We start from the raw sequence: 12,863 nt of genomic DNA on the forward strand, positions 1-12,863 counted from the left end.
GGGTTAAGAGGCTATCGAGCACAAAAGAAAAGAAAAGGCTTGAGCCATGCCGCCACTTGTCATATTTACATGAGAGATTGCGAGAGTGGCCTGAGTGTATTGCTGGGGAGCGGAAGCAGGGAGATGTGGTTTGTGGTTTGAGTGCATATGTGTGCAGAGGAGGTGTCGGGGGGGGGGGGGGGGGGGGGGGGTAGGAAGAGAGGGGAGGGGGAGCTACAGCTGCGGGGCCAACAGTTGATCCTGTCCCGGGAAACAGGATCAGCCAGGTCAGGTCGAGGGAGGTGAGGCAAGAGGTCATGACCCTGGAGGGGGGTTAAGGGAAAGACTTCACAAAGAGGTACATCTTCAAAAGCCTCGGGGAGGGAGGGCTAGTATAAGGTTGTGAAATCAAACGATGGGACCTTTTTTTCCTCAGTGCACGAGTTTCCCCAGGTGTTTCGCTTCAATCCTTTTGAATGCTGTCTGACTTGTGGCTCTGCTCATCCAGCCGCTGGAGAAGCATCACCTCAAGGCAAAGTACAGAAACAGTTGGACTGGTATCTGTGAGGCATATCAGCCTTTTATTTATATATTCTACTTTAATGGCACTCCAAATGGGGACATGAGACCCATAAAATGCTAATTAGATTGCATGTGTGACAGAGTGTGTGTGTGCGTGCGCACGCGTATGTTTACATAACATTTGAGGTCAAATCACATGCTCAAAGTTCAAAGGCTTCGCTAAGAAGAGGGCGATGAAACATCTGTGAGCGGATTTATCACACCCATCACTAAGACGACTGGTGACAAGTGTTAGCTCTGTATGGCCTCCATGTGAATAAACAAAGCACATAAAGAGGAAAGCATCTCATTTACACTAAAGTCGTCTGGCTTGCTGTTTCGAACAAGTTCCCATGCAGATAAACCCTTGGCCCAGCACGTTAAGTGCAGTCATTAAGTTGTTTGTCAGAGACTAAGCATCTGTAATGCCAGGAAATCATTTCTGGACATCTCATAACTATGAAAACGTCTGTCGTGGGACTTCCGAGTGCTCGGCCTGCAGTTGAGTCGCTGGCGGCCTTATGTGCAGCGTTTACATCCTTTTGGCCTCATGCTGAGGTCAGGAAATCAAAGAGCGAAGCCACAGACAAACAGTCGATTGTCAAGTTTTACACCTTGACCTCAGCTTAAACTCGCAGCCGCCTACTTTAAGCTTGCCGCTGCTCCGGCAATCAGAGGAAATCGAGAGGTTACTGGTAGTTCAGCCTTGATAAGAATCTTGAAATGGAGAAGTTCACTGAGGGGAAAGGTTACTGGGAGTTTAAAGAGAGTGCAGTCAGTCATGGGGAGGATTAAATAAAAGGGAAGTCAGGGCTGAGGAACTGTGCTGCAATTTCAAAAGTGCACTGCAGACAAAAAGCTGTCTGTTCACTCGCTGGACTTCATATTCAGACGGTGCAGGGGAAGTTTAGCTTGAACTTGTCCTCACCTTTAGGAAATCTCAAGCTACAGGCTGTTTTTTCTCAAGTCGAGAAAACTATCGCTAAATGGACAATTTTCCAGATGGGACACGAGAATTAAGGTTTTGTAACGACCGCACAAAGAAATCTATTGTAGGCTCTAAATCAAAGATATACGTTCCATTTGTGTAGGGCACATCCTTGGGCACTCGGTGTGCATCTGGTGACCTTCACGTGTTCTCCCTTCTTCAGTGTCTTTCCTGCCTTTGTTAAAGACTCGGCAACACAGTGAACAGCAGCCAACTCAGAAGCAGGGGTTTAGGGGCAAATACAGGACATCCTCTCACTCTCTTTTAATAGACCGGACTCTTTGATTGCACGCAGCGCTGTTTGGCTTTGATGTCATTTTCTTTAAATAATAATGTGCTTTAATGTTAAACCTTAGTCTGATATTGGGGTGCAGTAGTTGTTCAGTTTCCCTGCTGGTTGCTTTGGTTGTGTAAAAGTGACTGCTCACAACAACTAGGCTGATCATGTCAATGAAGCAACATCTGGGCTAAATCTAATCGGCCTGTTGCAGCCTTAAAAAGATGTGGTTGTGTCTAATTTTGGCTAAAAATGTCATCTTTTTATGATCCTGGAATGCCTTATTAAATACAAATTAATTAAAGAGAGAAAGTTTAGTAGGTTAAATCAAACATGGCACGTGGAGTGGTTAGTACTGTGGCCTGGTCTGACCCTCTCTGTACAGTTTACATGTTCTCCCTGTGCAAAGACATGCATGTTGGGGTAATTCTCAGCTGACTGTGGCTGTGAGGGAGACTAAAGTGTTTGCAGTACATTCGTAGTATCAATCTGTGTATGCTAATGTAGCATGTAGTTTCAAAATGCTTTTCAGCAGAACCCACTAGAAGAGTGCTATTTGAAGCTGCTAATGCTATATGTCATTTACATACATTCTTTTTTTCCATTGTAGTGTTATTATTAGTAGCAGTAGTAGTAGTATTCAAATTTAAAGGCAACCAGGCTATCATTTGCTTGTATACATGGTCAGAGAGACTTTTAAAGTTGTTTCTAAAGTACGAAAAATCCAGGTATGAAAATATTAATAAATCACAATGTAAGCTTAGTAAATGAGGCTCAATGAAAAGGCCTTGCATTTTTCAGATACACAATTCCACCAGCAACATAGTAGAAGATTACAGGTGAACTGGCCTGCCCTGAAACTAAAAACATTTTGTGCATCATGGAAAAAAAACCCCAAAAAATCTAAGACAAAAAAGACAGCACTGTTGATCATCTGGAACAGTATAGGACAGCACGCCTCCATCTAAAGTTCAGCCTCTGGTCTCCTCAGCTTCTACACATTCACTATTTGACTTTGTTAAAAGAAGAGGGGCGCTACAAATGAGTAAACACGGTCCCGTCCCGACATTTGTCCCAGCACACTGCTGGCTGCTAAACTGGAAAGAGAGGAACACATTCATACTAGGTCATGCATTTTAGTCCTTTATTTTTCAGATATCAGTGCAAATGAACACCAAAAATGAAAACATAAAAAAATGAAATAATGTTTCAGGTCTTCACATGAAAAAAATGAAACATCCTTTTTTAATATATATATTTATATATATATTTGCTGCTACAAATGTATTTCTTAGATGCACAATGCAGATCTATGATTGTACGTCAATCCCCCACCTAGATCCCCAAACTCTTCCACAGAGCTTTGTTAACCAGTAACAGAAAAGAATAATCACAAAAATATTCAATGCACATTTATTTTTCCACACATTTTTTTTTTTAAATCAACTTGCTCAACAGTCTGTGGTTATTTAGGGACTGTTCATATTCTAAACCAGCCTCTCTCTCTCTCTCTGTGATATAAAAGACCTATTTTAAGACTTGACATTTTCCCCCATCACCAGTAGGGATACACAGGTAGTTCCCATGCGTCTGCATGCAACAGGCAGCAGTGAGGAAAGTCAGACATTATTACACAACACAGCGCAGGATAGATTATCATTTACCACATAGAGACACATGCAGAGAACAAACCAACCAAAAGAAAAAAAAGAAAAACGATGGGCATAGCATCCTCGGCCTTTGTATGTACACTTGTACGCATATAATTCATATTTACATATCAGGGCATTAAAAACTAGGGTAATATCTTTTCTTAAACATTACAAAATAGTCATCTTTCATACTGAAAGTACTATTTACACAAATATATTTAACCATTGTGAAAATGTATTAATAGTTGAAGAGACATACTTGTGTGTAGTAAAAAGATCACGAGACTAAAATCGATAAAGCAGTATGTGAGATCAACTGAAAAGAGTACAGTACGATCCAAAAATAAGGAGCTAGATCAACCAGATATCCCTCAAGACACCAAAAGGTCTTGGTGATTGCTGGGGGCAGGTACACACATCCAGCTGCTTTCAAAACAAAGATGTACCTGTGGTCTTCTCTTTATTATCATGCAATTCTTTTGACATTTTATGAGATAAGAGACTGCCACAAACAAATAATAATAACAATAAAAAAATCTATAAACCACAATAGTGAAGAAATAAAGGAAAAAAAACCCACAAACTGTCAAATTCTCAACAGATAACAATACTGACTGTTTTTTCTTTTTTATTATCACATGCCATTAAATGATTCTGAAAAGGACTCCAAGGACTCGATAGTGCAAAGTCTGGGTACTCCTTTTAAGTGAAATGAAAAGGAAAAAGCCATGTGCTTCACACTCAAAAGTTTCTGTGTGCATGAAGAAAAGTGCCTTGGGTTTAACCAGGGTCGCAAGATAAGTTTCTCACACACTGCCTTTTAACTGTTGCTCTAGAAACCTGCTTACACGCAGTTGCTCAACTGTAAGAGCTGCGCTCGCTCTGTTGACCCATCTGCTCCAAACGGCTCAATCTGCAAACATAGTGCCCTGAATTTGCACTGTCGAATATTGGCCTCGAAACACGCACTTCAAATAAAAGCGAAAACAATGAGTTGTGACCGTTTAAAGCGCCAACGATATATTCCTTCTCCACTGGTAATTGTGCCACACCGTGAATCCCGAGGAACAAAGCATTCGTCGCGGCGGGATCTTCGCCGAATGCCGTTTTTAAGGTCCTGTGAATGACTTTAGCATGGACACTGTTGTAATAGACCGCCGTGACTATTTGGAATCTTATCTAAAATTGATGGGACTCTGTCTATCTGGAAATGTTCTGATGGAGAAAATAAATAAATGTCCACTGAACTGAGCACTAACATTTTTAGAGTCATCAATAATGGATGTTGCTTGAAATGTTCTTTCTAAATGTTTTATGGCAGGCAACAGGAGGACTTGGAGTAGTGATATGTGTACAGTTCAAATAGTAAGAAAGTGTAAAAAAAAAAAAATAACAATAATAAAGGAGGGCTCCGTAATTAACATTGTAGTACAAAATGTAGTGCATGACAATCAGTGATGGGAAGGTTTGATCTGTGACTGATGCACAGTTTTGGCTTTTGTGGCATTCTGCTAAGATACAGCTGTTTTGTACCGTTCCATGACCTCACTATTTAAAAATCGAAAAAGCGATGCAGAAGTGCATCTGAATTTGCTCTATGCCACCTGAAAAAAAAAATCATTCAATTTGCATTCTTTGTCATTTGTCTCATCAGACCAATTTGGCAAGTCATTCAAAAAATGAAAAACAAACAGAGTCAGTGAATTTCTTTCCATTTCTATTTTTCTGCAGTTGATACAAATTCTACTCAGACAACTGGCTCAGCCCCTGGCTCTCATGGCTGTGCTTGTCATTGTGGGCGGGTGATTGAGGGGTAGAGCTCAGGCTGCGTTCATAGGCATGCATGTCACTGATAGGCTCTTCTTTAACTCTGACCACAGAATGGGCTCCCTCTGCCTGATCTCTCACCTCCTTCCTTAGCTGGATGCTGCCCTTCTGCAGCATGTAATATAGGATGGGGTTGGACCGCGAGAGCCGTGGAGAGTCTGGGTTTGAGTCACAACCCTCGTCCTCCTCTTCGTTCTCTTGACTACTCCACCGCACAGGGCTCTCAGGCTCCTGTTTGACTAAAGTAGGCGTCTCCCGTTTTTGAGTGATCGGCCACGGGGACGAGTGGCGACTCCAAGGGGAGCGCAGAGAACTGTCACCTGGAGGAGGGGTGGGTAGTGGTCTGAGATTACTTGGAAACCCTGAGTTGAGGGAACCGTGGGGATGCCAGCTGGGCAGTTGGAGGAAGCTGTGATTTTGGGCAGGCTGAGTGAGAATGCTACCGTTGGCCTTGCCGTTGGTCTGGAGGACGGACGGACTGGGCGCCCCCCGGGGCTGCTGGGACAGCTCCTTTAGGCAGTTGTCGGAGAGCAGCAGCTGTTTGAGCACATTGAAGCCCCGGCTCTCTCGTGTAAGGGTTTCACTCGGTGGGCTCTTTGGAGGAACCTCTTCTTCCTTTAGAGTCCTCTGCTGCTCAGGCTCTACCGGAACAACAGAGGAGGCAAAAATATTTGTGTCACCACTGTCCACTGGTCTTGGAGAGCTGATGTTACTCAAATTATCAGTCCGATCTGAACAGAGCCGCCTCTTCTTAGGGCTCGGGCTCGGATACTCCCTCTGTTCCTCTTTAACCTGCCTGGGCTGTGGGTCAGCCTGCATAGCAGCACTGGTATAGTAGGTAGCAGTCTGTTGTTTAAGCAACTGGCTGAGGAGGCCATATTTTGCTATGACCTCTGCAGGCCGGGGTTCAGCCTTTAAGTCCTGCTGGGAATCTGAGACGAGGCTATTCTTCTCATAGCAACTCAGCCTCTTTCTGCCAATCACGTCCTCAGACATGGCAGAGGATGGTCCCACGTCCTCCATGAGCTCCGATTTGACCTTTACATCCAGAGGGGGGCCATTGGAGCTGTCGCAGGTGACGTGAGCACCAGGGTTCTTCTCACTGCATCCCCCCGCTGCCTCCACACTCCTCCTGCCACTGCCACTAGGCCTGTCTTTGCGGCTCACAGTCGCTGTAGCTGAGCTTGTTCCTAGAAGGAGCTGCAGCACGGTGCGCCTTTCCAGAAGGTTCTCAATCTGTGATGAAGGAGGAGAAGCTTCCTTCCTACTGAAGGGTGTGCCACTACCTGAGGCTCCATCAGAGAGTGGAGTGGTGGTGGTGGTCCTGCCGATTGGAGCATTGAGTCTTTCCAAAAGGGCAAGGGGCCTGCTGGCATCGTGCTCCTGGCCCAGCCCTTTACCAGAGGGGGTGGGTGGGGAGGAAGCTGTCCCACACTGAGCCAGATTCTGTAACAGTTTACTAGCACTGAAGGCGGGCTCTGAGGCCTTCTCAGCAGGGAAGGTTTTAGATTTACACAAATCCAGTGGGCTGGATTGGACGTTGGGGGAAGGGTAGGAATATGGGGACAGAGCACCGCTTGGGTCACGGCCAAGTGAGTAGAGGGGCTGAGCTGGAGCTACAGACCTATCTATGGGGCTTTTTGTCCTCGCCTCTTCCCAAGATACCAGTCCTTTTGGCTGGTTTCGAGACATGGTGGCTACAGTTACATCAAGAGGTGAATCTTGGTTACCTACATTTTTCTTAACCATCTCATTATTTCTGCGCTCAAGAAGAAGCTGCATGAGTGTGACTTTAGGGTGGGACTTTAGGTCTGGGCTCATTTCAGGGTCCTTGCCCTTGGACACCTTTGATCCTGATGGCTCTGGCTTCCACTTGTTTATTAAAGATTCTGTTAGTTTGTCCAGGGAAGAGGTAGAGATACAGGAAGAGGAAGATGAAGAAATAGAGGTGGAAACAGAGGAGACAACAGTAGAAGATGGAGATAAAGTTGTGGTGGGGGGCTGAGCAGAAGCTTGAGGAGAGAATGCACCTGGGGTGGAAGTAGAGAGGGTAGAGGTGAAAGAGGCGGAGGAAGAGGGAACTGTAGTTTTGAGCCCTCCATCTTGCATATTGACACGGCTTCTCATGGAGAGGTCAATGGGAGAGCAACTCGAGTAGGAGCTCTCGGCATCGCTGCTGTCCTTGGTCAGGCTCCGCTCCTGGGTGGAGCATTCGCTGTCTGAGGTGACTGAAGAGGAGCCACTTGGTGGCAGAATGCCACAGCTGTCCTCCAAATGCCCATTCTTGGTCAGCTGCTTCTGGTTGTTGTGATTGTTCAGCAGCAGCAGCAGCAAGCTACTGCATGTCTGGGGTGGGCGGGTTGGACGCGAGTCAAAGCCTCGTTTCTCCCGAGGTGGCTGGCTGTGAGTGTGGCTTGGAGCACGTGGGGGAGTGGGTGGGGAGCTTTGGCTGTGGCCACGCAGCAAAGAGGGGCTCTGTGGATTTGACAGGGCCATTCGAGGGAGTGTTGTCGTTACTGTGGTGGTTGTTGTCATTCCATTTTGGGTTGTTAAGGAGCTTAGCGTGTCTGGAGCTCCGGGCAGACTAGGTGGCCTTTTGTCCTGGTTGTGCTGCTGGTTTGCCATGGCAGCTAGTCTTTCGCTGGCTGATCTTCCAGACAGCTGTGCTTTGAGCGCATGCTCCCTGGAATACTGCTGGAGATGGGCTTCGCTGGACAGCAGCAGGGCCAGCTGACTGCAGGCGACACTGGGCTTAGGTGAAGGCGCCGGACTAGAGCGGATTTTCACCATGTTAGCCACGGCCTTCAGTCGCTCTGCACAGGAAACCGAATCTGCAGCTGTAGGAGCAGCAGGAGGCGTGGCACTGTGTGCTGAGCGAGGTGATTCTGGGGGTCTGTCCTGGCTGTGTCCACGACGACTGTAAGGTGTGTTGCTATGATTCTGAAGCTTGCTCTTTCTCATCAGGCCCTTTAAGCGGCATGAGGCTGTCCCATACACAGGTAGTGGCTCTTTGTCTGCAGGTGGCGCCTTGGATGGAGACGAACACTCACTTGGGGGTTTATTAGAGTGCTGAGACATCGCCACGCTCTGAAGTCGTGAGCTAAATGACTGAAGCAGTGACGCCAGCAGGGTGCTCTCTCCAGCATGAGGAGATCCCTCTAGTGCTCCATTCTGCATCCCTCCCACTTGGCCATTCAGCTCCGCTGGGGGTGAGCTCATTCGCTGGTTCCCTGGATCATTCCAAGCTCCCGAGCGCAGTAAGCGGGCTTTCTTGAGGTGCTGAGAAGAACCCAGCGTGGGCCCATTGGTTCCACCCTTGGGAGCTGTGGGTCCATGGTTGGGCAGTTGGAAGGGCCCACCCACCTTATCACCCTGCTCCTGATTGCTGTGGGCAGCCTCAGACCTCCCACTTGCCGTGGCCCCAGGCCCGGCCACCACTGGATGCATCAGTAAACCTTCCAGATAAGTTAGAACAGCTGAATCCTTGTGTGTCTCAGGGCCAGGCTCCTCCCCATGAGTCATGTTCAATACTAGGATCCCCTCGTATGGCTCAGCACTTCTTACTGGGAAATATGTCCACTAGGTCATCTGGTTGACAGTGGCATGTACTTCCTAAATACCAAAAAGCGGGCAGGGTATTTCACCGAGTCAGTGTACGGCAGAGGGGAGGGGTGGATGCACTAGATGGATGTGATCCTCTCTGTAGTGGGCACAGTCAGCACTGTGTTAAAACAGCAACCATGGCTGGAGACAATCCGGGGCAGGTAGGCCTCCCAGGCATTGTTGTATGCCTTTAAACGCCGCAGGATCCCAGAAGGCCCAGCTCGAGGCTTATGTGAAAAGCAACTGAGGAGTCAGCGGGATTTCACCACAAAGATGTTGACACATTCCGTGGCTGTGGATGTTTGGGATGTCTGTCCTATGGCCTGGCTGTGGTTCTGTCAGTGGCGCCTTTCAGCTTTGCAGATCTCACATGGGGGGGACCTATGGCAGTGAGCGAGAGACAGAAAAGAGGGAGGACAAGAAGGTTGGGTAGAGTGGGGGGGAGAAAAAAGAGAAAAGGGGAAAAACTGTGTGAGAAGCAGGGATTTACACAGCACTATATCACATTCATTTCACCACCTTGTCTGCCGTCTCTTGTTACTTAGCAACATTTCAGATTGACTGCACACGGCTCCTTCTCCTCTCTGCACTCTCCCCTCACAGCCACCGAACAGACGACAAATGTAGATTAGGCCTGATTGGATCCAAATTGAAAATTCAGGCCCACTACCTTGAAAACATTCAGGTCTCGAGCAGTAAGCCCCTCGCAGCAATGTCTTTCAAAAGCAAAGGGCCTTGTGAGAGCTGTGAATAATTCCTTATGCAGCTTGTCATTTCAGTGGATTATCCCCACCACCACCACCCCCACCGCCCCCTGCTCCTTATGCACTTGAGCAGCATCGCACACGACACAAACCTTGGACTACATAAAGCATGAGCCACCCACCCGCTCCCCGTGTCACATGCACACTAGTAAGCCTTTAAGCGTTCATGCCTAGACACAGGAACGAATGTGTGCACGGAGGCACATATAGACGCATGTATAATCTTACTGCTGCGTTATCTTTATTAACACCTGGCCAGCTGGGCTTAGCGTTTTTGACCCCGATTCTTTTTCCTTTAATCAGAAGTGCAAAACCAGAAGTAACTTGATTTATGGGAGGAGTGCTTTGAGCTACAAATAATCCATCCATTCACTTCTCCAAATCAGGGTCCCAGCTGCCAGGGGGCAAGAGGCAGGGTACAGACAGGTCTGCCACAGGGCTAGCAGAAAGACAGACAACCATTCACACTCACATTCACACCTAGGGGCAATTTAGAATCACCAGTTGATATAACCCCGCTAACTACATGTCTTTGGACTGTGGGAGGAAGCCAGAGTACCCGGAGAGAACCTGCGCAAACACGGGGAGAACATGCACAGCTCCACACAGAAAGGCAGGAAACCTTGGGACCGTTTTGCTGGGAGGCAACAGTGCTAACCACCACGCCACAGTGTTACCCAAATAAACTCAAAGGTTCACACACTGTGCACTGTGAACTTGTTTTTTTCTTGAAAATTCTCCTTCCTTAGGTATTGTGAGTTTGTTAATTTTGTGCATTTAGCCATGGTTTTTTCTTTTAAATCTACTGTAAATTGTTCAGGTTGTGTTTTAGCTGTGGAGCCACGAGTGAAGCAGTTTGCGGCGTCACTTCCCATCATTGCTAACAATTATTCACTCTTTTCAGTGTGAAAAAAAAATATTTGTAGTGAATTTCAGTATCTTTTACATGCAGAACAAGAGCAGAGAATCATTCTTGTTCTGCATCAGTAATTGTCATTTAATTCCCTTTGATTGTAGCATGTAATGAGTTACATTGCTCATGCGTACCTAAAGTAATAGAATTACAGTGCTACACTACTTTTTAACAATTAAACGAATAAAAAAGAGAGACTAAATAAGTCATATGAACTATGAGACAACATTTACATTCCGAAAACATTTGACTTTTATAATCCACTTATAAAATTCAGCTTTATAATAATAAGCTCAACTCTTACTATTCTAACTATTCTGCACATTTTGGGAGGTTTACAGTGCACCGCACATAAACAGAGCAGAGCTGCATCAAGGATATAACAGACAAGGTGCACTTAACTGTCGAGCACGTCTACATTATTGGGTGGGGGTGGCTTAAGGTTCAGGTGCACCTGTCACACCACACCACTGTCAGGAGGGCAGAGCCAGTGACACTGGGGTGAACATTGTGCCAGTTGCCATGACAGTGTCAGCAGTGCTGCTCTGGGAGACCTCTGCTCTGAACCCTGTCAGCGTGGTTTCCGTGGATACAGGGCACTGCCGACAGTCCTGGCCGCATCCCGTAAAGGTTAATTAATACAGAGTTTCCACCTCGCCTCAGCTGCTGTCCGTGTCCTTTCCCGATGCCGTCCTCACCTTTGGTGTCCGCTGAGCGGACCGACATAGCGGGTCACACGACAGGACAGCAGCCAGTGATTATGACGAAAGGCCATGGCAACCCACCACAGTCACCGGGCTGAATATTTCACATAGAGGGCAACAGCGAGGGCCAGAAACAACAAGGTGGCAGGCTTCTAATCAGCCTGAAATCCATCCTTGGGGCCAAGGTCCACAGGTTGTCATGACAGTAAGGGCAACAAGGTGGCACTTTTAATGCCACCTTGGAAGTGAGCTGGGATTAGACGCTGGATTTAAGATGATCAGTGAGCAAGTAAGTCTGAGCAGCAGTAGGAAAACAATCAGCTTGGCAATTTAAAAAGACCTTTTCATACCAAAGGTCTAGAATAGGTTGATTAGACTCTTTGTGGTGCACTGCATAGAAGTGAATAACTTAACTGAGACTGGCCCATCAGCGTCAGTTACAGTTCAAGGCCATCTTTAAGCTGGTGACCTAAATCTGACAACAACAAAAGCCAACCTGGTCACACTGGGCCATCTGACGTCTGTTGTCATGCTAATCTTAGATGCTCAGGATTAGACTATTTTCCTGCCAGCCTGCTTAGCACAATCATAATAGAACGGCCTGTAAAGACACGTTTGATGGGCACAGTAAACATGTCCGCATGTTTACCTTCCACACAGTCTGGCAGCATTACTAATATGCTGGGAGTCAGCCCCACAGTTAGTGAGAGAAAGGGAAACAAAAAAAGAGCACTGACAGTTTTAACACAGGGAATTCTGTTAATCTCTGCTGCTGGCAATGAACCTCTGGAATTACAGTTGACCTTGTCTATGTTTTTGCCCAAAGACACTTCTATACAGAGCAGACAAGGTAGCATGGGGACACACTGACACTGCACTATATCAGTATATATACAAGAGGTCCAAAGCTGCTGCATTCACTGCATCACATAAAGCACAAATTACTTGAAACAAAAGCGAGGCCCTTCAGGCTCTCGAGATGCATTTAATGACAGAGCCGGTGTCAAAAAGCCCTGCCACGGCAAGGGCACGGGAAAATGCGTTCTGCTCAGTGACACGGCTCTGTTAACAAATAAATGACCTTAATATAGGGAAAGCTGTCCTCCATCCTGAGCCCCTAAAGCACACGACCCTCTTCCTCTCCACTTTCACAATGCGTGCATTACTTTTACATGCTCTCCCCTGGTGTATACATTGAAAATGACCTTACACATCTGTTAACATGTCATCTCATTGGTGGTGGCACCCAAAATGCCTGACCTCCACCCCCTCCTCCCACAGCACCAGTGAGCTGCTGTATGGTTTCTGTGGTGATTATCCATTATCCTTGACAATGTCAGCCAATGACAGAGCAGGCACCATTCTAAAATGATTTTTACCCCTACAGTCAGCCACGTACATGCGTGGGGGAGGGCAAATGATGGTGATGGGGGTGAGGCTTCATCATCCCTTGGCTGGTTGACTCTTCATCTATTTCTCTTTCCGTTTCACTCCTCTGGTACTTAAAAGACACTCTGAACAGGAAAGGTCACTGCACTCTCGGTCGCACCACAAGGTCGACTGAACGTGTCGATGCAGATGTCTCGGATTAAGTT

The 12,863-nt window shown here is 46.8% G+C and overlaps 1 protein-coding gene across 2 annotated transcripts in view; it reads right to left on the reverse strand.

Moving 5' to 3' along the window:
• Positions 1-2,941: 2,941 nt before the first annotated feature.
• Positions 2,942-12,863, reverse strand: part of nrip1b (nuclear receptor interacting protein 1b) — a 39,053-nt gene continuing 29,131 nt past the window's right edge. Inside the window, exons 1-2 of one of the 2 annotated variants that reach the window (XM_063485658.1) lie at positions 9,407-9,609; positions 2,942-9,268 (exon numbers count right to left, since the gene is read on the reverse strand). In XM_063485658.1, coding sequence (XP_063341728.1) covers positions 5,201-8,806 — 3,606 coding nt within the window. In that variant the 5' untranslated portion in view covers positions 8,807-9,268; positions 9,407-9,609 and the 3' untranslated portion in view covers positions 2,942-5,200. Of the gene's footprint in view, positions 9,269-9,406; positions 9,610-12,863 lie in introns of those variants that run through there. The other variant, XM_063485657.1, reaches the window with a different exon arrangement.

The sequence above is a fragment of the Pelmatolapia mariae genome, linkage group LG10_11, assembly GCF_036321145.2.
Source record: "Pelmatolapia mariae isolate MD_Pm_ZW linkage group LG10_11, Pm_UMD_F_2, whole genome shotgun sequence".
Lineage (NCBI taxonomy): Eukaryota > Metazoa > Chordata > Actinopteri > Cichliformes > Cichlidae > Pelmatolapia > Pelmatolapia mariae.